At 54.9% G+C, this 26,126-nt stretch overlaps 1 protein-coding gene across 2 annotated transcripts in view; it reads right to left on the bottom strand.

Annotated features, from left to right (window-relative positions):
• RASA3 (RAS p21 protein activator 3) overlaps nucleotides 1-16,679 on the bottom strand; it is an 83,157-nt gene extending 66,478 nt beyond the window's left edge. The window contains exon 1 of one of the 2 annotated variants that reach the window (XM_081303783.1): nucleotides 16,362-16,679. In XM_081303783.1, the coding sequence (XP_081159909.1) occupies nucleotides 16,362-16,416 (55 nt within the window). In that variant the 5' untranslated portion in view covers nucleotides 16,417-16,679. The remainder of the gene's footprint in view (nucleotides 1-16,361) is intronic. The other variant, XM_081303784.1, reaches the window with a different exon arrangement.
• Between the last annotated feature and the right edge of the window lie 9,447 nt (nucleotides 16,680-26,126).

Here is a 26,126-nt window from a genome sequence, read left to right as displayed (position 1 = left end):
CTGTGGCCGCCCAGGTGTGTGCAAGCCAAGGGATGGCCACAGCCACCTCCCCATAGGCTCCCAGAGCCCCAGCCCAACCCTGGTGGTGCCCAGGGCTGCTCCACACGTCCAGGACCTCTGTGTATGTCTGAAATCAAGTCTTACAAAGAAACTACCTTTCCTCTCTTTAAGACATTTTAATTACAAAATACTAGCTGTAGCCAGTTAACTCTCCGCTGGTGTGTATACGTAGGAAGGGCCCCGTCCCTGGGCCAGCCAACAGCCATGGCCTCAGAGCAGGCCGAGCCACTCTCCAGCCTCAGTTTTCCCACCAGTTTATGGGGATGGTCCTGCCTGCCTGCTGGGACGCAGCTGCTCTTCAAAGGGGTCCTCTGAGTCCCTCAGGGATTACCGGGGCCACAGCACAGCCCCATGGTGGGCCTAGCCCTCCTGCAAGCTTCGGCACCACCGAGCCACACAGAGCACACGCATGTCAGGGTGCAGGGCAGAGCCCGCAGAAGGGCGGCAGCACCACCCAACCTGACAAGGCAGGCTAAAAGCTGACCTGGGCATGCATGGGCAGCCAAGGCAGGCCCACTCTGGACACAGCAGTCTTGCATGGCTGCTTTTCATGCGACCCGGGCCACCTCCACCACAGCGAGACCCTGGAGCAGGTGGAATCCCAAGGGCTTCCCAAGGAGCTAGCGTCCTGCTCAAGTGCAGACTCGGGCAGAGGCCCCAGCTGATGAATGGTCCCCAGGTAGTTATGACCTTAGCCTGGTCATAGGAACAGGCCTGCTGAGTAGCCCACACCTCCACCATGGACTCACCCAGGGCAATGCAGGCTGGGCCCACTCAAGGCCCTGGTCCGGGGTAAAGTGTGACATACAGCAGGTGCTCTCTGATGCACGGACCACTCTGCTTGGCCTTCCGTGTCCAGCTGATGCCCTCCCATCACGCCTGTCTCCAGCCTCTGTCGTCCCTCACAGTGGCAATCTGCATCCAGCCATCAAACAATGTGGAAAAGTCAACCAACACGCCCCAGGCACAGAAAACCTACTTCTCCTCTTTCCCAGTAGGTGAGAGCCACAAGATGCAGAGATGAGGCTGACCAGGCCGAGGCACCAGGGCCGGCTGTCAAAGCGCACACCACACAGGCTAGAGCAGGGCAGGACCCAGCTGGTCCTCTCTCCACGAACAGAGCCTGGACATCCACTGAGGCAGGAATGCGCCTGGACCTCTGACGGCACTGTCAGGCTCCTTGCTACGGTCCTTCTGGGACCCAGGTCTTGAGAAGGCAGCAGCTCCAGGCTGCTGGGAGGGCAGGTGCTCTTTGACAAGAGAGCTGCCAGCTGACAGCACGGTACAGGCCCAGCTGTCACTCACCTGGAGCACCCTCAGAGTACCATCCCCGCTTCTCCGACCACAGGTGCCACCTGGTGCAGGCTGGCACACCTGCAGTGCTCAACGCCCACCCGCATCCACGAAGCACAACACGCCAGACTTTCCCAGGGACACGTCTGCCTTGAGGCACGGGTTCCAGATTCAGAGGGTAGGGGTTCTGGGCCCTTTGCACCCGGATGCCCACCCCACCTGCACTTGAGGCTGGTTTCAGCTCCAAAGACCAGGAAGACCCACTGGCTCCTGGAGGAAGATGCCCTCTGACTAGCAGCAACAGGACCCAGGTTCTTCTGCCCACGAAGCAGACAGGCCCACCCGTGGTTCTGAAGCTCCTGTCTCCTTCAGGGGCTGAGCTCAGCTGGCTCGGGGGGCCTGTGTGTGCAGAAGGGCAGAGGAGCCACCCCATCTGTCCTTGAAGGCGTGGATACCACCAGAGCCACCTAAGTGAGAGTCAGAAGGCAGACCTGAAAGCCATGTCCTTCCTGCATGCCACAGAGCTGAGAGGCCACTCCTGGGAAGGGAAAGAGCACTCTTACTGTAATCAGAAAGATGGTGAGTCAGGACAAAGAGAACTGGTCAGGATCAACTGAAAAATGAAGGTGGGGGCTGGGGATGTGGCATGTGTGCGGCCCGGGTTCGAACCTCAGCACCACATACCAACAAAGATGTTATGCCCGCCGAAAACTAAAAAATAAATATTAAAGATTCTCTCTCTCTCTCTCTCTCTCTCTCTCTCTCTCTCTCTCTCTCTCTCTCTCAAAAAAAAAAAAAAATGAAGGTGGGACAGAGTGGAGACCCAGTGGCCTGGGACTGGGCCCAATCTGGGCCCCCAGCTGCAGTGCCCTGGACCCGGGAGAGACAGACCACAGTCCCTGAAATGTCTTTGTGATACCTGCAAACAGGTGTTCACACTTCTATACAATTCAAATTATCAAAAGGACATTTCATGGCATATGAAAATTATGTGCAGCTTCAATGTCAGTGTCCATAACTAAGATGGGACAGAGAGGCAACCTGTCCCACCGGCGCTCCATCTATGGCTGCGGCAGTACAGGGCAGCCGAGTGGCTGCCAGTCCAGCTGTTCCTGACGGCCTGCTCTGGCTTGCACGGGCTGGGCTCCCAGGCTCCCTCAGTCCTGTGAAGATCTGCATGGAGCACACACACCACAAATTCCTGCAAGTCCACATACTCATGGTGCTGGCTGGGGGGTGGGAAGCCCCCTTAAAGACCCCCATGTGGCAGGGCAGGGCAACTGGCATGAGCAGACCCACCCTCCAGGTGCCATCCTAACTGGGCTGAGCGACAGCATCGGCAGGGAGTGGAAGCCAACAGGAGCCCACCACGCTCTCCATCCCACCAGGAGAGAAAGAAAGTCCTCCTGCTGCCCTGCACAGAACCGCCTTGCGGCACCCACACAAAAGCCATCTCCACTGCAGGCTGCAGTACCTTCTTATCCCAGCCTCTGGTCACACAGCTCTTCCCACACCTGCAAATGCAGTGGCAGGGTTAGGACTTATTCCCGGTCGGCAGTGAGGTCTCCTGGGGACTGTAAACCCATCTTGGTGGACAACACCAGCGGCAGCTCAGAGAAGAGAGCCCCCCTACCCGGGTGCTGCTGGGGAGGAACAAGCGCCTCCTCTGCCTTGGTTCCCAGGACCAATTAGAAGCAAGTGTTTTAAGTTCCGCAGCGCCAGAGCCCTCAGCACCTAAAGTGGCAGTCAGGCTCTGAACAAGACCCAGCTGGTGACAGCAAGTACGGATGAGGGGAGCAAGGCAGCCCTGAAGGGGCTTGACAGCCATGAGTACTGCCCAGCACTCAGAGCTGCCTGTCACTGCAGTGAGGCTGATGGTGGACCAAAGGACATTGCAGATTCTCCCTGGACATGGTAGATCAGTGGGCAGTGCTGTGCAGACCCGTTGCCCCTGACAAACCTCCACAGAGAGCAGGGCCGGCAGGAAGCCTGTCTGGTATGCTGCCACCAGAACCCAGGCTGTGGCACAGGAGGCACAAGGTTAGGCACTCGGCCCACACTCTTCGGTCTCCACTGCCATAAGCCATACTTCTAAGCCCCAAGCAGACATGAGCTCAGTGCCAGGGACCCTAACCAAGCAAGGCAGTCCACACTCCTCTGTTAGACTGCAAACTCATCTGTGGAGCTTAAAATGAATTTCCTCTGGTCCTGTGCTTTCTATTCTGGATTTCCTGAGGTTTCCTTTATTAGACTAGAGTCCAAAGCTATCTTGAAACAGGCTCTGGGGCATCTCTGCCTTGCAGGTCTGTGGGGGAGCAGGGACTGAGGACAGGCTGGTCACTTAATCAGCATTTGTCAGCCCTGATGGCCAGCGCAAGCTGCAATTCACTGGGTATACGTGCACCATGGCCCATGCCTCTTCTGACCCTCAAGTGACTGAGGCTTTGTTCACGGTACAGTCCCAGAGGAGTCTACCCCATTGTGCACTTAGTTTAGTTGTCACAGTAAGTTGTCTCTCTTCTTTACCAACCTTTGTTCACTCTTAACCCTTAGAGAAGTTTAGACCAGAATCTAGTGTCCACCTGGGGGCCAGGAGACAGCCTCACTGCAGCCTGCTCTGGTAGTCATTTCTTGGCATTCCTGTTTCCATACCCATCAACAGAGAGGAAGGGTGCGAGGCAGGGAGATTCCAGTATTTCGAGTGTCCATGCTGCAAGCAGTGGCAGGCCTGAACAGAAAAGGAGATTCCCCTAGACAAGCTAGAATCAGAAAACACCTCAGATCCCCTGATGCTCCACTTGCAGGGTCTGAATCACGACTTCCATGCCCACCTAGCACAGAGGGCCGCTGCCCAGTGCCACCATAGAGCAGAGCACCTGGGGTCCCAGCTGCATCCCTTGGTGAGCTCTGTGGATGGGGGCTCAGCAGATGAACAAACCTGATGACTGATAGCAAGGCGAATCCCCCTGGAGGCTGCACCAGCTCTCCATGGAGGCTGCACTGTGGGCAATAGGTGGCCCTGGCTCTGAGCTGGGGCAGCATGGGAATACTTCCTATGGGTTACAAAACTGCCCATGGAATCACTCATGCCCATGAGTCAGCTTTCTGCTGCTGTGACAAATGCCTAGATGACGTAGAGAAAGGTTTATCTTGGCTCACAGTCTGGAGGTCCCAGCCCACGATCAGCTGGCCCCTGCTTCTGGCCTGTGGGGGCACAGCACAGTGGGAGTATGTGGTAGAGCTGGTCCCCAGCTGGTGCCTGCTTGGCCCAGCCCATATGCTCTGCTACGCTCATTGAGAAAGCCCACATTCCCACAAAGAGTCTTTTCTACAGTCATGAACCCAGTCTGTGGCTCCCCCAAAGAAGCCTTGACCTTGAGCATGTCCTGGTGCTCCCCAAGCCTCACTGAGCTCCTACAAAGAGAGCAGCAGGATGCAGGTGAGACAGGTCTGTGCCAACAGGGACAAGTAGGTCACACGTATTAAGCCACCCTCCTTACCATCCTAGAAAGGGACTATTGTCACCAGCCTTGTTTTATGGCACTAAAACTAAGGCAGAGAGGTCAAGTGAGTTAGCAGAGGACATGCAGTTAGTAAACTGCAGAGCTGAGTCCACCCAAGCCTCCTGGCCCCCAGTGTACCACTGCCCCTTGACCCTAGGGCCTTGATGTTGGGTCCACAAAATGCTGGACAGCACAATGCAGTCCACGCCACCCATCTTCACCAGCAGATGTGCAGAGATCCACTTGCTCTCTGCCTTTAAAATGTGGAACAGCTCTTCAAGATCACAGTCCTGGAGTCAGACACACCTTGATACCTGCAGGTATCCAAAATGGTCCACACCTCTTCTCTCCCTGCCACGTGCCATTCAGGAATACACAAGGGCTTCCTGCCCACTGCTCCACTCACATCCTGCGTTGCTTATTTTTGGGGACCCTGTACACTGTGGGTGCTGGACAGCACCCTGCATCACCTGAGTGTGTGCCAATGGCACCCCTCAATCACTAGAAAAAATCTCCAATCCCTACCGAATGTCATCAGGGGACAATACTGCCTGGTTCCAACCTCTGCATCACAGAAGTATGCTCATCTGCACATGCTCCCCTGGACCAGCTAGTGCAGCACACCAAGGCAAGCAGCAGGCCACCCTGCCACCAAGAAGCCCCTGCTTTCAGACCCAGGCGAGGCTCACTAGGCACCTGACAACAGAAGCCTGCAAGACACCCAGGGCCTCGCCTCCTGGTTTCTGAAGTTCTTGAGAGAAAAGTGACTTCCCAGAGATGTGCAGCAATGCCAGGAAGCTGGGGGTGAGGGGTTCTATGGCTACAGCTGCCCCTGGCGGGTAGCTGAGGCCCTCGGACATCAGGAGGACCCCAGGGGGCCCAGGCATTAGGAGGACCCTGGGAAGCCCAGCCATCAGGAGGACCCTTGGGAGTTCAGACACCAGAAGGACCCTCAGGGGCCCAGGCATTAGGAGGACCCTCAGTAGGGGTGAGCATCTCCCAGGTGTCCTGCTATCCTCTGAGCTTCTCCCTGGTGCCTGCTCTGAGGACCACCATCCTGTGTGACCCTTCACTTGCTCTTGAGATCATGAGGACTCTATAACCTGAGCAGCACCTTGGAAGCGGGAGGACTGAGACCCAGGCACAGGTGTGTGTTCCTGGCCCAGGGTGATGCCTGGGCCCCCCTCAGCCAAGCCTGCCCCTGCTCAGCCTCTGGTGGGCTGTGAGACTGACATGCAGAGAACATGAAGCAAGGTCCTGTGGTGCCACCCATCAGCCTGCAGTCCTGTCCCCAGCCCTCCTGCTTCTGCTTTCCAAGGGAAATATGGCAACTGAGACAGATCCCCCCATGCCACTGGGAAGGGGCTGGCACCCTTTCCTCAGAGCCATTGCCACGAGGGAGAATTGCACCTCAGGTGGACAGAGTCTGGGAAGACATGAAACAGAGACCTAGTGTTTATTTTTAATGATAAAGTGTGTTCTTAATCAGAGGTGGCCATTTTATGAAATTAAAAATTAATTCCAAAGATGCAGTTCTCCTTACCTGTGGAAAGTTTTCAGAGTTGGAAAACTTCACATTGGTGTGTTCGCACATGTATATGCATCCATGCAGGTACCCATGAGCCACATGTGCAGGTACACCCTGATCCCTCCCCATCTTCCTCAACATGATGGAGTACTCCCCTTCTCAGGGGCCTAAACACACCCAGCCCCACCCCTTGAACACGTGGGAGGGCTTTTCACCCTCCATGGTCTGTGGAGTCTGGGACCATGAGGCCTACCTCCCTCTCAACTGTGGCCCCCAGCTCAGGGCAGCCTGAGGCCAGCAGGAGGCTGTTCTGAAAGGCTCCAAGGAGCAGACACCCAGATCCCCACTGCATCCAGTGCCCACTCAAAGGGAAGCCTTTAAAAAAAATAACTTCACCCCCACCCAAGATCTGTGATTAACACGTCCAGTAAAATTAAAGACCTTCACCCCCAATTCCAAGCTTCGTCCCCTTCTGCCACTCCAACCTGGCAGCTCCGATTAGCAGGCACACCCACTCTACCTCACATCATTCCCCACATCACAGCAAGCAGGTTTCCAGACAGTTCTGGAGTATGGCGTCTATAAGCAGGCCACTCCCACCCAGGGCCTCAGCAAGCAAGCGTCCAGGGCCTCTGCAGCACGAGCCAGCTCTGGGGCTTTGTGAGAGGGTACAGGGTGACTGACAGACCAGCTTCCAGCAGCCCAGCCTCCCACTGAAGTCAGCGGTACGCCCTTAAAAACAACGCAAAACTGTGGCTTAAGGGCAGTTGCCAGGGAGTGCCAGCCTGGTGGGCAGCAGGGCCCGGGCCTGGGAGTGGGCAGAACTGCCTGGTGGGCAGCAGGGCCTGCGACCTGGGAGTGGGCAGAACTGCAGGACTGAGAACAGCAGTGAACGGGGCTGGGAGAAGGGAGAGCGAGGCGTCCGCCGTGCATCCGCCCCTCCCAGCTGCCTCCAGCTCTTGGGAGGACACGATTTTCTGGGGCTGGGAAGGAGGCCAAGAAGGGAAAAGAAGCTTCCCTGGAGAAAACACAGAAATACACTCATGAAACAGGACAATTTTAAAATCCAGCCCCTGGCAGAACACAGTGAAAGTGGCTGGTCTTCCACGGGACCCTTTATTTCTGGGAAACTCTCCACATGCTACAGGCAGAACTGCGTGGGGCAGGAAATGACAAAGAGTCAAAGGAATGCCACAGCTTCCAGACAGACGGGGCCAGCTGGGGGTCAGGCCCCATGAGGCCCCGGCACTGCCCACAGCCCCTCGAGGGAGCCATGGCACATCACTGCAGCACATAGCACCCCCGGGTGTGTTACCGACACCCAGAGAGCCCGTGGCCTGGCGGGGCCTCTGTCCTTCCCTCCAGTCGGCATCCACATGGTCAGGAGTTCTGCACCCACAAGCTCTGGCCTGAAACAAGCTCCCCACCCGCCTTCCCTAAAGTCACCAAGGGAGGGCTTTTGTTACCAGAACCCAAGGGTCACAAGTGGCCAGTCACTCACCTGCCACTCCTGACCACTAGGCCACAGTTTGTACCTGCTGGGGTCAGTTCTGGTCATTTCTTACTAGGTACAGCTCTAACACCAAAGTTTGCACAGAGCTAAGAAGACTCAGGCTACACTGCAATAAATTCCTCTCACCTGAATTCCATGTGGTTTCCCCAGCACACAGACCAGCATGCTGGAGCTGGACGTGGGCACCTTCCAATTTATGGCCATCTGAGAGGACAGGTCAGAAACCAGTGGAAGAGAAAAGACACAAGAAAAACCCAACCTGTGAGCCTCAAACCAAAATGTGTTACACAAACACGAAACACTTAATACTTAAAACTCAGAAGCAACTGTGGGCAAAGTCCTCAAGTCCTGGAAGGTGGAAGGGAAGGTGCCCCCAGCACAGAGGCCCGGAGCAGGGCTGAGCACTCACGGGGTTCTCTGACCCAAGTGCCCCCAGTACACAATCGGAGCCTGGGGTGTCAGGCTGTGTGATCAGAGAATGTTTATAACCCCAGCTCTGTCGGGAAGAAGACAGGGGCCATTCTAAGCTCTGCAATCATAAGCAGCACTGACTGACTCCTTCCTGCTGCCATGGATCTCAGAAAAGGGGGAGGCTGTGGGAGCTGCAGTGAGCCATCCTTATGCCCCAGCCCAGCTGCAACGTGTGCAGTGGAGACATGCACCTCTGCCCGCCAGGGCCCCAGGTTGTGCACACACATGCACGTGCATGTGTGTGTGTTCCTGTGTGTGCATGTGCACGTGCTCATATGTGCACTGTACTGTGTACACATGATGTGCTACCCATGCATGTGCATTGTGTGTGCACGTGTGTACACCTGTGTGCACATGAGTGTATATACTGCACTGTATACATCTGTGAATGCATATGTTGCTTTGTGTGCATGCATGGGTGCGTATGCATGTGTATGCATCTGAGTGTGCTTGCAGCAACCTCACAGGAGGACACCTCCCAAGAAAGGAAAGCAAGCCAACCCTGCCCTCCTGGCTCCTCTGTGATGCCCAAGATTGTGGGCATCCAGGGCCGTTCCTGGGTGCACATGTTGGCAGCAGGCACCCTACGAACCTGGGGCAGAGTTCCTGCTCCTAGCATTCAGCCCCTTCACTACACCCTGTGGTGTGATCCCGGGTTAAGAACTGACTGCAGCTATGAATATTACCACTGCAACTGGAGCACACTGATGGTCCTGGAACCCACAGCAGGCATCTTTGTGTCCTTTTGCCTCAAGGTAGTAGTCTGCTTCCCTCCCTGTGCCCTCAGGGCTAGGCTTGTGGACTGGGCACAGAACCACAACCTCTCTGCAGAGAATAGCTGAGATGTGCTAGGCCAGGGGCTCCACCTTCAGCACCACAAAGACCCAGTGCAAACCCTCAAATCTAGCAGGGGGAGTCTGGGAGGTTAGGTCGGGAAGAGAGGCAGAGCTTTCCCAGGACTCTGGCCCTGCAGTGGTCAGCCACATGCCAGACCTGCAGTCTTCCCCAGCTTAGCCTCATCCCAAAGGCCCCTGGAAACCAACATTCCAACCCAGACTCTGAACAAGAATCTGACCTGGCCAGCAGCCCTGGGGTCTCTACAGTGAGCTTTCTGAAATAAGCCCCTATTCCCAGTTCTCTCTAACAACACTGTGTCCCAGTCTGACCCCAGTCTTGGAGAACCCCAGTCCAGCCAGAGTCAAAATAAAGCAGATGCCCAGAGGCTTGGGGCTCACCCCCTAAATGCCTGAGTTGACTGTCCCCCACTATTCCTGCCCCTGCCCACCACAGAACTGTGACCTCCTCTCCTGGTGCACCTGGCCTCCAATAGGAGAAAGACGCCAGAAGGTGGGAGCTGGGCATCAAATTCAAAGAGAGCGATGCCCTATGACCCTGGCCTACAGGCATCCACACAGACAGCCCTGAGTGCCCTTAGGGGATGTGGCTGAGATGTTCCAGGAGATTTGAGACCCACAGTCAGGACAGGGCATGCAGGGTGTCACCCAGATGCCAAGCCCTGGCCTCTCTGCACTCCGGCTGCCTACAGACAGGAGCACTGGTCAATGCAAAGCTCTCCTGACTAAGCCCAATCGGCTGCCTTGAAGGTGTGGAGAAGAAAAGGGGCTCTCAGAAGCCAGATGCTCCTGTCCCAGGAAGCAACTCGGGAGCACACCTGTGGAGAGCCACTACTTGGGAACACCAAGATGCCTGGGTCTAGGAATCAGAAGTTCTCACAGGAAGCGCAGTCGCATGGCACTGGGTCCCTGGGCCCAACCACGGCTTTCTGTGAGTGTCACACTGGGAAGGCCACCTCACTCCTCCAAGCCTCAGACGAGCAGGAGGGAAAAGATGAGTCCTTACATATCATAGCCAGAGTCCACAGCTGTCTACAGGGCCTCAGCTCAGGCCTGGGCTCTGTGTGCAGGGCGGACGCTGGGCAGGAGAAAGGTAGAGAGGCAGATGAAGTCAAAGCAGACCCTCCAGGAGTGACCAAACCAGAAGGGGAAACCACAAGAGCTGTAAATCAAAATCTTTTCCTCAGAAGGAATTGAAAAAGAAGAGAACCTCAAACTCAGCCAAAGAGGGGGCTCGGGGACATGGGTGAGAGCCTTGGGTCAGGAGGGACTTGACAGGGAATTCTCTATGTGGCCTCTTAACAGTGAATAAAAACTGAAGTGGGACCTACCAGGGAAGCCAACGCTGGCCCAGGACAGCTCACACCCAGTGCCGACCAGCGGCCATCACCTGTGTGGCCTGGCCCAGCCTGGCTGTGGCTCCCTCAGTTCTCAGAGGCCCACAGCAGGCCCAGAGCAGGCCCCTTGCTTTGTGTTCATCCAGTTGCTGCTCAGATACTGCTGCAGGAGACACTTCTGTGCATCATCTCCAACATATGATCAAAGGACAACTATCTGGCTAACCCAGCCCCTCGCCACACTGAACGCAGCTACAGAGACCAGCTGACCCCAAAGGTCCCTCCAGGTCCAGCAGCCGACCAGCACCTGCGGGACAGACACCAAAGTCCTTTGTCCCTCATGACCCACCTGTGTGCCCACCTGCTCCTACCCCAGGCCTGAACTTTCACCACAGGGTAACTCCTGACAAACTCCACCCAAACACAGCGCAGCAGCTCCTCACTCCAGCAGGCCTGGGAGTCTCCACTGCCCCGAAGCAGGTTCAAGGCCCTTCCCCAGCAGCTTTCCAGGTCTCAGTGTCCCTTGCTAAAGCACTTGACTTTGCACTTGCTTAAGTGGAGCTCCACTTTGTCACAAAATCAACACCACAAGTCGCTTCGACTTCTACTAGAAACAGCAACTTCTGTTAATGAAGATCAGAGTCGTCATTAAAGTCTCTCCAGATAGGTGCTATGCCACTTTGATACACGAAGAAACCCAGGGCAGCAGGGACTAGGAGAGACTTCTAAAATTGCAGAATGATGGAGAAACATACGAGGCACCCGATCCTGGGTCTCTGCCTCCAAATTGGTTATTGGCTCCAGAGCTTCCACCCCATGAGCCACCTCACACCTCTAAGGACACTCTACATCTGTGAACCAAAGCAGCACCTCCCACTGTATTCAGGCAGTGTCCAGCCAACACTCGCGTCTCCTTTCTGAACACATTATGTCTGTTAGAGCACTACCTGCTGCCCTAATACATGATGCTTGACAGCTCTGATGCAGTTTATTCCCATGTGTGGTTTCAAATGCCTCACCAGCTCCAGAGACCCTAATCAAATTGCCCCCTGCAAATGCTCTACTCCAGTTACACGAGCATGTCCACAGATCACCTCAAGGCCTCCACCTGAACCTACCTGTCTGAGGGCTGGTTGGCTGGGTGGCCAGTGGCCCTACTCAAGAATCACCTCTCCCTCCAGCTCCCTGCACAGGTTGGTCTGAGGCTGTCCCAGATCTCACAGCCGGCACTCCACCTGCCATCCACATTCAAGGACCAGCGGCCCCCTGGCCCTCCAACTGCTATCTGTCTTGATTCTGCAGTCACCGCTTCTCCTTTCCCACCCTTCCCTGCCCCCTGTTCAAATCCAAGATCACACACAAAGTAAACAGCCCACTATACTGATGCTGTCAAGAGGAGGGCTCCAAGACACACAGACCTGGTCTCAGCTCCCCAGGGCCAGCATCTTTGGGCAGGTTATTTCAATGTGGTGAAGTTCTGAGGACCTCAACAAATGAGATGATATATACAAGTTACTTTAAATCTCTACCACCACCCTGAAACACACAGTAAACCCAACCTCTTCCCAGGCAAAACCTGCAGCCACAGGCCAAAGACACCCTGGCCCTGAGCCTCTGCAGCTTCCGCAGGTACAGCTCAATTATACACAATCCTTGGCAGTTAAAAATAGCATGGGCAGCTTAGTTGAGCTCAGTTAATGGAATATCCAAGTTAATTTTAGCTTCAGAGAGCTCAAGAGAATCTAAAATCCCTGACACCAGGGACCGGGTGGCTAGCATGATACCACCTTACACTCAGACACTCGGGGAACCTCCAGTATTACTATTATTATTACAAAATACCTCTCCTGAGCCCAGCCTGGCTGCATGAAGATGCTGCTACAAAACCTATCCCAGCATACCTGGTCCCTCCCTCAGGGCCATGGGCAGTTCTAACCCCCTCGAGGACCCTGGGATGGTGTGTTTTGCCCCCGTGGGGGAGCCAGTCTGATTCAGTATGCCATCTGCCTTCCTTCAGGCAGAGCTGGATCTAGGAGCCCTGAGAGTCCAGCCAATGGCTTGGGGCACCACCTGCAGCTCGGAGGCCAGGGCAAGGACTCCCTGCCCCCACTTGTCATTCTGCCTGACCACCCCCATGCAGTTCTCCTCTCACTGGGTCCCTCCTGCTTCTGGTGAGATCTGGTTTGTCGCCAGGCAAGGGAGAGTGCCAGTTGGAGGCAAACCAGCCCTGACCACAGCTCCTGCCACAGCACCAGCTGTCTGCCATGGCCACATTTAGTTGGATGGGTGGAGCTGTGGCGTTTGAGTTCAGATTGCCTGTGCCCTGCTTTCAATCTTCCAGCAAAGAGCAGGAGAACCCTTGGAGCACCAAGGTCTAGGGAGAAAGACATGAGTGGCCAGAGATTCAAAGGAAGCCCAGCAGCAGAGACCAAGGCAGAGCCCAGCTTCCCAGGACCCAAGTGCCCCACACAGACCTGGCTCTACCTGTACCTCTGTGAAGGGAGAGGGATTTCTCATCCTGGAATGGCTAGGATTTTAAATTTTTATTTATGGCTCAATGGAAACACGTTTGTGTATTGCTTTTCACTGAATGTTTATCAAAACAAGATGGCACTTTTTAAAACAAGTAGTAAATATTATGTAAAAGGACAGTTTTGGGCAGCGAAGCTACCATACAAAGCCAGGGAGCACTGGGCCCAGTCATCACTGCCCAGCAGAGAAGCTGTCCCTGTAGCTGCCACCATTGACCAGTCCCAACTCTGGAGAGCTCAGCTACACACTTCCTCAACACAGTGACCTCAAGGAAGTGGCAGAGGCACTGCCGTAACAAAGCAGGAATTGTGACCAGAGACACGGGTGCTCAACATTCTAAGTGTACCGAATCCTAATTGAAATGGAAAGAGACAGATTCTCCAAGACAAGAACAAAATGGCTACAATAAAATACTTAACTTCCATTTGGCTCTTCCTTCTACATCGTCCCTCTGCAAGATGCAGAAGGAACAAGAAAGAGGAAGGGGAAAGGAGAGTCTTTCCATTTTCCCCAACATTAGCCTCTGAATGAGACCAAGTACTGTCACATGCTCCAAAACTAAGAACCACAGAGGCCAAGGTCCATGCCAAAAAAAAAAAAAAAGCTCCCCACCTTTCAGAAATGTTCTGCCTTTTTTTCTTAGCAACAGTAGTGGTAATCATGTATATTTGTGCAATTTTAGAAACAATTTTCTTCTGTCCTTTTTGGGGGTGGAGGTGGGGAGTGTTAGGAAGCCTGACAAACACTGCCTTGTGAATTCCCACCGGATACAGCAGACAACTGCCCGCCTCCTGCAGAAGGGAAATGAGGCTACTAAGGGGAAGACGCTTGCCCTTGGTCATCCCACAAGTCACAGGCAGGAAGCCAACTTGCCTGGAGAAGGAGTGAATGTGTGAGAGACAGAGACAGAGAAAGACAGGGAGACAGAGAGAGAAATAGAGAGAGAGGCAGGGAGAGATGAGTGCAACTGCAGTGTCACGACCCCACACATTTGGTCTGGGCAAGCCAGGGAGTGGCCACGGTGGAGGTTGTACAAAGAAGCCCAGGAGCTCAGCGCCTCCAGGGCATGCCGAAGGTCCTCTTTGCTCCTGTTCCACTGACAGCTTTCCCCAGGACCCGGCAGCATTCGGCTAGCAGGACAGCTGGACACCACTAAACTCCAACCTAGCTCACCCACAGTCGCTGTAGGCTTCAGCCAGCCTCTTTAACTGGGCAACACCCCTTCACATATGCACACAAAGGGGGCCCAAGTGCCTCTCCTGTGTGCACAGAGGGGGCCCAGGTGCCTCTCCTGCACCAGCCCTGTAGTTGAGGGCCCTTAAGAATGAAGAGACAGAAATGGGCCTCTTGGAGCCAGAGCACACTGGCAGGGAGCAGCTGGAGCTTGGGCACCTCTGTCCATCCTCATTATCATCTCCCCAGAAGTTCAGCACTGCCCATTTCCCAATTAAAGACAAGAGCTCCAGCCACTGGCGTTTCACTTGCTCATTCAACATGGGACACCAAAGAGGAGGAGAACAACCTTCTGGGGCAGCTTCCTCAAAGCTGCTTCCTCCCAGGTAGGCTTCTCACTGAGGGACAGACCCTTCCCACCACCAAGTACGGTCTGCAGTCTCTGGCAGGCAGACCAGTGAAGCTCTGTCTTTGACATTCAGGGATTTCCTTGACCTCCTGTCTTTGCCATTCTGCAAAGAAATGAATCCTCTTTAATTCAGCCACAAACACGTCCTTCTGTGCATAGTGGCTAGGGCTGGGCTAGACCGGGGTGCTGAGCACCCAGTCTCAGGGCCTGGCTCCTTCTCAGCCTTACCTATTCCAAGGCCCCTCCTGCCTCCCTGCCTTCACAGACTGGAACCTGGGCTGAAGGGAACCACAGCAAACGCACCCTTAAGGCAGAGGCCTTCACCTGCTCTGGCAGGGAGGGCACACTTGAGGCACCTCCGGTAGAGAACAGTTGAAACTGAAAGCATATTCCAACCACAGGAGTGGACACTGCTCAAAGCTCTGCAGTACTTCTGAGCCAGAGACAAAACTGTCTCAGCAATGATTCAAAAACCAAAATAAAGCTGACAGGAAACAACACGCTGACTGGGTCGCTGGAATCCCTGGGGCAGCATCAAATGTCATCAACAGCTGACACCCCATCAGCTGCTGGGTGCTGCAGTGCCTAGGCCCTTCTCACAGGGGAACAGGGTAGGATGTGGAGTGGGTTCAGTGGGGGAGAAAGGCCATAGCCCTGGAAGTCCCAGAATTCCTCTCCAAGGTAAACCACACTCAGCTCCTTAATGGCCTTGATACACAGGTAATGGTCTCCAGAACAAGACCCTAATCTGGGGGCAAACTCCCATTTCACCTTGAAAGCAAAACACTGGGAAAAGCAAACCCTTCCTGATAAAACCAGGAAATCCTATCCCTTTTCCCTGAAAACGCTTTCCCCAGCCCACTTCAGAGTCTGCTTCCCTTCCCTTCCCCCAGCTCTGATGGCCCAGAGTCAGGCCTCATGGGGGTGGGGTAAGCGCCTGAATGGCCGGCCTGCTGGCCAAAGCTCCCACGGTCAGTTCTCAATGGAAGGAGGAGGTGCTGGTGGCTCCTGTGACTCCCGCCTGGCAACCCTCTGCAGAGGCTCCAAACGGCACGCGGAGCACACAGACACACACAGTCCTGTGCCCACGCACCAGCCTGCCACCCTTCCTGCCCGCAACCCCTGGGGAAAGGGTGGAGGAGTGTTCACACCCCACTGCAAGGAAGTTTCTGTGAACAGCCGCTGTGGTGAGATGCGGAGATTCTGATATGGGCAGATTGGACCCCTAACAGGGAAGCACCAGGACAGACCCACACGCGTGTACACAAGCAAGCAAACAGAAACCCCGCGCGCGCGCGGACGAACGACAAAGGTTGACAGACTCTGCGCGCACTCCTGCACACACAGATACACGCCAGCAGACCCCACGCGCACTCCTGCACCCAAGACACACGCAGGCAGGCCCTCATGCAGGCACACTCAAGCACATCCAGACAGATGCGCGGTGCCGGATCTTCCGCCAGCGGCTTCGGAGACCCAGGACCACTAGGCGCAGAACAGCACCGGGAGCTGGTCCCGCGGAGCCGTGGGCCCAACTGGGTCTGGCCCAGCCTGGCCCCGGGCTAGAAGGGCGGCTTTGAGGAGACGGCCGCCTGGGTCTCCGGTAGCGCCCAGAGGGCGCCGGGCCGGGAGGACACTTCTGGCTGGCCAGAGGGATCCCGCCCCGCGCCGGCCGCGCGGGCACTCACCGATCTTGATCCTCACGCTCTGGAAGACCCGGAGCCCCTCTTCCTCCACCGCCATGCTGCGTGCCCGCGCCCGTCACACGCGGGAGCCCGCAGAGCCTCTCCCGAAGCGCGCGCCAGGCCCAGGGCCGTGCGGCCGCAGCGGGCAGGGGCAGCCAGAGTTCGAACCGCAGATCCAGACGGCGGAGCCTGAGAGGTCGGAACCCGAGCGGTGGAGCCTGAGGGACCCGAGAACCAGAGGACCTAGCCCAGGCGGAGGATCTAGGCGGCTGTGCCCCAGTGGGGCGGCTGGTCCGCGCTCTCTGCCGGCCACGCCCTTCCCGTCCGGCCCCGCCCACGATCCCGCCCATTGGCCGAGAGAGGGGGCGGGGGCGAGGGGCTCCGCCCTCTGTCCTGCCCTCTCTTCTCATTGGTCGGAGCCCCAAACGGATGGAGACGAAACTGCTCCACCCACCACCCAGATGGATTTTTCCACTGGCGGAGCCTCGACGAGGGGCGGGGTCGGCCTCAGAGGCGGGATCTGGGGGACCGACTGCGCGGCGTTCTGGGTGATGGAGACTGGCCTGGCGCGGAACCTGGTCCACGACTCCAGGAGCGGCCTCGGCCCAGACCCGAGCCCCGCGGGTCGGCCCAAGCATCCGGACGCGCTTCCGAAGTCCGATGTCTACCAAGCAAGGGTCCCCGCTCGTCTGGCTCCTCCAGGCTCGGGAGACAAAGGGAAGGTCGCCTGTGCCAGTCTCTGTATAACGCTAGGTTCCGTGGGACTAAGTCGTTTTTGAGATTTAAAAAGCAAAATTCAAGGGCTGGGGTTGTGGCTCAGCAGTAGAGCGCTTGTCTAGCACATGCAAGGCCCTCAGTTCGATCCTCAGCAGCACACAAAAATAAATAAAATAAAGGTATTGTTTCCAACTACAAATAAAAAATATTTTAAAAAGCAAAATTCAAACATAAAAATATAAAGGAAAAGATTTCATCGGGCCCAACCTCCAGTACTAAGACATTATCCAGAAATGACCACCTAGAGATCACGAGGTACAAGCCGATGATTGGCTCTGGTAGAAGAAAGGTGGGGTCCAAGTGGACCTCTGCACCCTGCAGGACGGCCTGACTTGCCCCTCTGTTGTCTACCCACGACCTCTCCTCACTGGCTTGTCTGAATAGTCATGGCAAGACCTTCAAACAGGATGTGTACCCGGAGTTTAACTTGGAAGTTGAGAGAAGTGTCTCCTTCACCGCTGCTCCAGCGCTTAGGCATCTCACTCAGGGCCTTGGTGGTTTCCACAACTGATGCTGTGGTGTCCATCCACACCCCTTCCTCTAGGACAGATGCTCCACCATTTACTCCTGAGCTGAGGTTGTGAGTTCAGCTACTCCCCTGCCCACTAGCTTACAGAAATGTTCTCAAAGGTTCTGCACACGGATCTCTGCACATCCTGAGGTAGGAAGCCTGGGGAACAGCCACTGTTGTGGGCTAGGCTGCAGGGTGGCCTGCTGCCCCACCAGCAACGAGGACCGCCCTTCAACAGGCATGCTGGGCAGGCGTGACCACCCCACGCAGGCAGGCTGCAGTGCTATGAGCTGGATCCTTGTGGAAGAAACAGCAGAGGCTGGGGAAACAGTGCTCATCTGGACTGTGGCATTGTGGCTTCACATAAAGGGGCCTCCTGCAGCCTGAGAACTGAAACACTGAGAATCATAGAGACAGCTGACCAGAAAGGATTGGTATTCAGCCCACCAAAGTCAGGACCCTGGATGGGAAGAAGGTAGACCCTGTTTGGGGTGGGGTCATCCGAACTAATCACTCAAAAAATCTGGTATCCCAGATTCCTCCAAAGTGGCTAGGCCTGAAGAGATCTTACCACTCCCTGTTAAAAGCAAGTAGTGGCTCTGTGCCAGAAGACCCCTTGAAACCTCTTCAAGTATGGACATGCCTGCAGTCCACCTGTCTCCCCTCTACCAGGTCAGCATCACCTGTCAGCTGGAGAAGTGCTGATGAGGGAGCTTGACAGGCTCTGCCAGAATACTGCAGCAGGAGCTTGAGGCAGAAACAGAACAAGGTCTGAAGGACCACTGCCTGGGGGCAGTCAGGCTGGGGTTCATTGCCACGGAGCATTTGCTCAGGACAGGGGACCCAGTGTCCTCAGAGGCACCCCCAGTCTGCTGGAGGGCCTCTTGCAGTTGTTAAAAAGCAATGTCCCTCATTTAGTCAAGTGCCAGGCTGTCCAGCAGACAGCAGAGGCAGGTCCCACAGCTTGGAGAAGCTGCACATTAGAGTAAGCACTCTCCGCAAGATCAGAACCCAGGGCTGACCAGGTTTCCAGGGAAGTCCAGAGGACACTAGTGAGACGCTCAGGGTGCTGTCCCCTCTGAGATTCCCTCACAGAACTGGGCTTCCTGACGCGGTGGGGTTTGTCGGACAGGGAACTGACAGAGGCCCAGTGGTGAAGAACTGCCACAAGAGGTGGTTGCAGTTACTGTCATGAGCGCTGAGGCTGAAGGGTGGCTGAGGGCCCCAGTTGCAAAGAGCTGCAGAGACAGTTATCCAAACAGAGTGCAGGATGGGGAGTCAGCCAGGAAGAGACTTCATTTTAGTTCATAAAGCCAAAAGAAATCAAGTATTGAAATCAGGAGACTAAAGAAAGTCGTCCCTGTCCAACTGCCAGAGCCCACCAAATGGAGGAGAGACTGTGTCCCAAGACAGTACCTGCCACAAATGTGTATGTGAGATGTTCAAAGGACCTGTGGCCACTTACCAGGGAAAGGAGACACAGCTAGGTGGAGGACTGTTGTACTCGGGGTTAGACAACATCACTACTAAGGACCCAGAGACTGTGCCTCAAAGTGGAAACATGTGAGACTCAGGAATCAAGTTAGCCTGGCCAGAACTGGCTCATAGTGAGGCCACAGATCCAGTGGACCCACCAAGGGATCACTCCCTTTGCACTGAATGTACAGTTTGTGTGGATGTATTTGGTGGTTTTCAGAACACCCCCGTGGGTCCTTGGCCTATGGGCTAAGAGCCATCCCAGTCGGGAAATCCAGGTGGGGTGGCAACATGGAAAACAAAAAGCCATATTGCATGCTGGAGGACAGAGCTCAATATTATCATGAAGAGCCCAAGGGATTCCTTAAGTCACCAGTCCACTCCTGACAAGCCAAACAGATGTTGAAGGGTGACAGCAGGTTGCCATAAACTGAATCAAGTAGCAAGCCCATGGCAGCTGAGGTGCCACAACAGAACCCCTGGGCAGGAGCCCAGCTGCCCATGCCTGCCACAGAGCTGCCAGGTGCAGCCCCAGCCCTGTAAGATGAAGTCGAGGCACCTGTGGTCTCATTGCGTCCTCTTCAGCACCCTCAGTCTTGCCCTCTGCTCTATCCAGAGAGGGCTGGCCATCTCAACTTGGCTCCTGCGTGGGTGCCAGGGTTTGATCACACCAACTGAGAAGGAGTCTTTGGTTAGGCTGGCTGTTGGAGGGTGGAGAGGAAACTTAGGGAGATTCTGAGGCTCTGCACCTGGGACACTGCCAGTGACTCAGCTGTGCCAGGACACTCCCTGCAGACAAACGACGCACCGCACACTCCAGCCATGGGACAGCAGCGGGATCCCTGGCAGGTGCCTTTGCTTCTGGAAGCAGCAGATGGCAGACCTGGACTCCCTTCTCTGTCTCTCTCCAGGGGGAGGTAAAAGGCTGACAGTTTGGGAAATGTGCCCCAAACAGAACAGGGCTCTCTGGTGGTTCTGGCTCTGGGGTAAGTAGCCCTGCTGTGGGATACACAACCCACACGCACTGCTGGGTGGTTGTGGCTGGTGCTTCTGCAACAGTGAGAGGAAAGTGGGGGAAAGCTCAGAGGTAGCGACAAAAAGTCCCAAGAAGCCTAAAGCCCATCTTCTTGCGTGGGGTGACTTTGGGGAGATGAAGTCATCTACCCTCAGCTCTATCACACCCAGGACCCTCGCTGGAGCTTGGGCTCACCTTGGCAGAGGAGGGTGGACAGGCAGAGGAGCACACCTCCCACTGTGCACCTTCTGGCACTGAGCTGGTGGAGAGTGCCCAGCACTGGGAGCCCAGGTGCCCCAGGCCAGCAGCCATGGCACATGTAGCGGTAGACGCTGGCTGACCCACAAACAGGAGCACTGGGTGCAGAGCCACACAGACGGCGCCTTCATTCATCCATGGACTGCAGCAACCACCACAGGACCCTCATTCTCTCAAGCAATCCCCTGTGAATGTAACTGTTGTTCATAGATTATCCCCAAACTTCCCTGTCTGTAAAAGGGGGGCACAGCACTGCTACCCTCAGCTGGGGGACTCCAGCACCTCTCCAGATCTCCCAAGTGGGCAAGAGTCCCCTGTGTCTGCTGGGCGGGGGTTACAGTTCCTGAGATCCAGGGCGACATTTTGTTTCCTTACATCCTTCTTAAACTGCACATGGCCCTGCCCCCAAGTTGGGCCTGAAGGTCTCAAAAAGACCCTGGGGAGGAGCGAAGCACTGGTGGGCCTGAAGGCCTCACACGGGCCCTGGGGAGACTCTGACAGAGTGGGATGCTGAGCTCCTGGTGAACCCAAAGGCCTCACATCGGACCAGGGGAAGAGCTAGAGCGAGGCTGAGCTCCTGGTGGAACTAAGGCCTCACAAAGAACCAGGGGGAGAGGAGGGATAGGAAAGGTAGCAGAATGCAACAGTCACTAATAGGGCAATATGTAAAATTGTGGATGTGTAACCAACGTGATTCTGCAATCTGCATTTGGGGTAAAATTGGGAGTTCATGACCCACTTCAATCTAATGTATGAAATATGATATGTCAAGAGCTTTGTAATGTTGTGAAAACCAATAAAAATAAATTAACAAAAAGAACCATGGGGAGAGGCTGCGGAGGTACTGAGCACTTGGTGGACCTGAAGACCTCACACAGGAACATGGGAAGAGGCTGGGGAGGTGCTGAGCACCTGGTGGACATAAAGGCCTCACACAGGAATATGACAAAGGCTGGTGAGGTGCTGAGCACCTAGTGCAAATAAAGGCCTCACACTGGAACAGGAGGAGAGGTTGGGGAGGTACTGAGTACCTGGTGGACATAAAGTCCTCACACTGGAACATGAGGAGAGGTTGGAGAAGTACTGAGCACCTGGTGGATATAAAGGCCTCACACTGGAACATGAGGAGAGGTTTGGGAGGTACTGAGCACCTGGGGGACATAAAGGCCTCACAGTGGAATATGAGGAGAGGTTTGGGAGGTACTGAGCACCTGGGGGACATAAAGGCCTCACAGTGGAATATGAGGAGAGGTTGGGAAGGTGCTGAGTACCTGGTGGACATAAAGGCCTCACACTGGAACATGAAGAGAGGTTTGGGAGGTACTGAGCACCTGGGGGACATAAAGGCCTCACAGTGGAATATGAGGAGAGGTTGGGAAGGTGCTGAGTACCTGGTGGACATAAAGGCCTCACTCTGGAGCATGAGGAGATGGTTGGGGAGGTGCTGAGCACCTGGTGGACATAAAGGCCTCACACTGGAACTGGGAGAGAGGTTGGGGAGGTACTGAACACCTGGTGGACATAAAGGCCTGGCACTGGAACATGTGGAGAGGTTGGGGAGGGGCTGAGTACCTGTAGGACAAAAAGTCCTCACACTGAAACATGAGGAGAGTTTGGGGAGGTACTGAGCACCTGGTGGACATAAAGGCCTCACACTGGAACATGAGGAGAGGTTGGGGAAGTACTCAGCACCTGGTGGACATAAGGGCCTCACACTGGAACATGAGGAGAGTTTGGGTAGGTGTTGAGCACCTGGTGGACATAAAGGCTTCACACTGGAACATGAGGAGTGGTTGGGGAGGTGCAGAGCATCAGGAGGACTAAAGGCCTCACACTGGAACATGATGAGAGTTTGGGGAGGTATGTAGTACCTGGTGGACATAAAGGCCTCAAAAAGCAACATGAGGAGAGTTTGGCAAAGTACTGAGCACCTGGTGGACATAAAGGCTTCACATTGGAACATGAGGAGAGGTAGGGGAATTACTGAGCACCTGGTGGACATAAAGGCCTCACACTGGAACATGAGGAGAGGATGGGGAAGTACTGAGCACCTGGTGGACATAAAGGCCTCACACTGGAACATGGGAAGAGGATAGGGTGGTACTGAGCACCTGGTTGACATAAAGGCCTCACACTAGAACATGAGGAGAGGTTGGGGAGGTGCTGAGTACCTGGTGGACATATAGACCTCACACTGGAACATGAGGAGAGTTTGGGGAGGTGCTGAGTACCTGGTGGACATAAAGGCCTCACACTGGAACATGACGAGAGGTAGTCGAGGTACTGAGCACATGGTGGACATAAAGGCCTCACACTGGAACATGAGGAGAGGTTGAGGAGGTACTGAGCACCTGGGGGACATAAAGGCCTCACACTGGAACATGAGGAGATGGTTGGGGAGGTGCTGAGTACCTGGTGGACATAAAGGCCTCACACTGGAACGTGGAGAGAGGTTGGGGAGGTACTGAACACCTGGTGGACATAAAGGCCTCACACTGGAACATGAGGAGAGGTTGGGGAGGTGCTGAGTACCTGGTGGACATAAAGGCCTCACACTGGACCATGAGGAGAGGATGAGGAGGTACTGAGTACCTGGTGGATATAAAGGCCTCACACTGGAACATGAGGAGAGGTTGGGGAAGTACTGAGCACCTGGTGGACATAAAGGCCTCACACAGGAACAGGAGGAGAGGATGGGGAGGTACTGAGCACCTAGTGGACATAAACGCCTCACTATGAACATGACGAGAGGTTGGGGAGGTACTGAGCACCTGGTGGACATAAAGGCCTCACAGTGGAACATGAGGAGAGGTTGGGGAGGTACGGAGTACCTGGTAGACATAAAGGCTTCACACAGCAACATGAGGAGAGGTTGGCAAAGTACTGAGCACCTGGTGGACATAAAGGCCTCACACAGTAACATGAGGAGACATAGGGGAGGTACTGAGAACCTGGCAGACATAAAGGTCTCATACAGGAACATGAGGAGAGGTTGGGGAGGTACTGAGAACCTGGTGGACATAAAGGCCTCACACTGGAACATGAGGAGTGGTTGGGGAGGTGCTGAGTACCCGGTGGATATAAAGGCCTCACACTAGAACATGAGGAGAGGTTGGGGAGGTACTGAGTACCTGGTAGACATAAAGGCCTCACACTGGAACATGTGGAGAGGTTGGTGAGGTGCTGAGTACCTGGTGGAAATAAAGGCCTCACACTGGAACATGAGGAGAGGCTGGGGAGGTACTTAATAACTGGTGGATATAAAGGCCTCACACTGGAACATGAGGAGAGGTTGGGGAGGTACTAAGTACCTGGTGGACATCAAGGCCTCACACTGGAACATGTGGAGGGGCTGGGGAAGTACTGAGCACATGGTGGACATAAAGGCCTCACACTGGAACATGACGAGAGGTAGTCGAGGTACTGAGCACATGGTGGACATAAAGGCCTCACACTGGAACATGAGGAGAGGTTGGGGAGGTAGTGAGTACCTGGTGGACATAAAGGCCTCACACTGAAACATGAGGAGAGGTTGGGGAGGTTCTGAGTACCTGGTGGACATAAAGGCCTCACTCTGGAACTTGAGGAGAGGTTGGGGAGGTGCTGAGCATCAGGTAGACATAAAGGCCTCACACTGGAACATGAGGAGAGTTTGGGGAGGTAAGTAGTACCTGGTGGACATAAAGGCCTCACACAGCAACATGAGGAGAGGTTGGCAAAGTATTGAGCACCTGGTGGACATAAAGGCCTCACCATGGAACATGAAGAGAGGTAGGGGAGGTACTGAGCAAGTGGTGGACATAAAGGCCTCACAGAGGAACATGGGAAGAGGCTGGGGAGGAGCTGAGCACCTGGTGGACATAAAGGCTTCACACTGGAATATGGAGAGAGGTTGGGGAGGCACTGTGCACCTGGTGGACATAAAGGCCTGACATTGGAACAGGAGGAGATTTTGGGGAGGTGCTGAGTACCTGGAGGACATAAAGGCCTCACAAGGAAACATGAATTGAGGTTGGGTAGGTACTGGGTACCTGATGGACATAAAGGCCTCACATTGGAACATGAGGAGAGGTAGGGGAAGTACTGAGCACCTGGTGGACATAAAGGCCTCACACTGAAACATGAGGAGAGGTTGGGGAGGTACTGAGCACCTGGTGGACATAAAGGCCTCACACTGGAACATGAGGAGAGGTTGGGAGGTGCTGAGCACCTGGTGGACATAAAGGCCTCACACAGGAACATGGGAAGAGGCTGGGGAGGAGCTGAGCACCTAGTGGACATAAAGGCTTCACACTGCAACACGGAGAGAGGTCGGGAATACACTGAGCACCTGGTGGACATAAAGGCCTGACACTGGAACAGGAGGAGAAGATGGGGAGGAGCTCAGAACCTGGTGGACATAAAAGCCTCACACAGGAACATGAGGAGATGTTGGGGAGGTACTGAGTTCCTGGTGGACATAAAGGCCTCATACTGGAACATCAGGAGAGGTTGGGGAGGTGCTGAGTACCTGGTGGACATAAAGGCCTCACACTTGAACTTGAGGAGAGGTTGGGGAGGTGCTAAGTACCTGGTGGATATAAAGGCCTCACACTGGAACATGAGGAGAGGTTGGGAGGTGCTGAGCACCTGGTGGACATAAAGGCCTCACACTGGAACATGAGGAGAGGTTGGGAGGTACTGAGTACCTGGTGGACATAAAGGACTCACACTAGAAAATGAGGAGATTTTGGGGAAGTACCTGGTGGACATAAAGGCCTCACACTGGAACATGAGGAGCGTTTGGGGAGGTGCTGAGTACCTGTTGGACATGAAGTCCTCACACTGGAACATGAGGAGAGGATGGGGAGGTACTGAGTACCTGGTGGACATAAAGGCCTCACACTGGAACATGAGGAGAGGTTGGGGAAGTACTGAGGACCTGGTGGACATAAAGGCCTCACACTGGAACATGTGGAGGGCCTGGGGAAGTACTGAGCACCTGGTGGACATAAAGGCCTCACACTGGAACATGAGGAGAGGTTGGGGAAGTACTGAGCACCTGATGGACATAAAGGCCTCACACTGGAACATGGGAAGAGGTTAGGGTGGTACTGAACACCTGGTAGACATAAAGGCCTCACACTAGAACATGAGGAGAGTTTGGAGAGGTGCTGAGTACCTCGTGGACATAAAGACCTCACACAGGAACATGAGGAGAGGTTGGGGAGGTACTGAGCACCTGGTGGACATAAAGGCCTCACACAGGAACACGAAGAGAGGTTGGGGAAGTACTGAGCACCTGATGGACATAAAGGCCTCACACTGGAACATGGGAAGAGGTTAGGGTGGTACTGAACACCTGGTAGACATAAAGGCCTCACACTAGAACATGAGGAGAGTTTGGAGAGGTGCTGAGTACCTCGTGGACATAAAGGCCTCACACAGGAACATGAGGAGAGTTTGGGGAGGTACTGAGCACTGGTGGACATAAAGGCCTCACACAGGAACATGAGGAGATGTTTGGGAGGTTCTGAGCACCTGGTGGACATAAAGGCCTCACACTGGAACATGTGGAGAGGTTTGGGAGGTTCTGAGCACCTGGTGGACATAAAGGCCTCACACTGGAACATGAGGAGAGTTAGGGGAGGTGCTGAGTACCTGGTGGACATAAAGGCCTCACACTGGACCATGAGGATAGGTTGGGGAGGTACTCAGTACCTGGTGGATATAAAGGCCTCACACTGGAACA

The sequence above is a fragment of the Spermophilus citellus genome (assembly GCF_964194105.1).
Source record: "Spermophilus citellus genome assembly, chromosome: 1".
Lineage (NCBI taxonomy): Eukaryota > Metazoa > Chordata > Mammalia > Rodentia > Sciuridae > Spermophilus > Spermophilus citellus.
The sequence above is the reverse complement of the archived record's forward strand: the minus strand, read 5'-3'. Positions and strand labels throughout refer to the sequence as shown.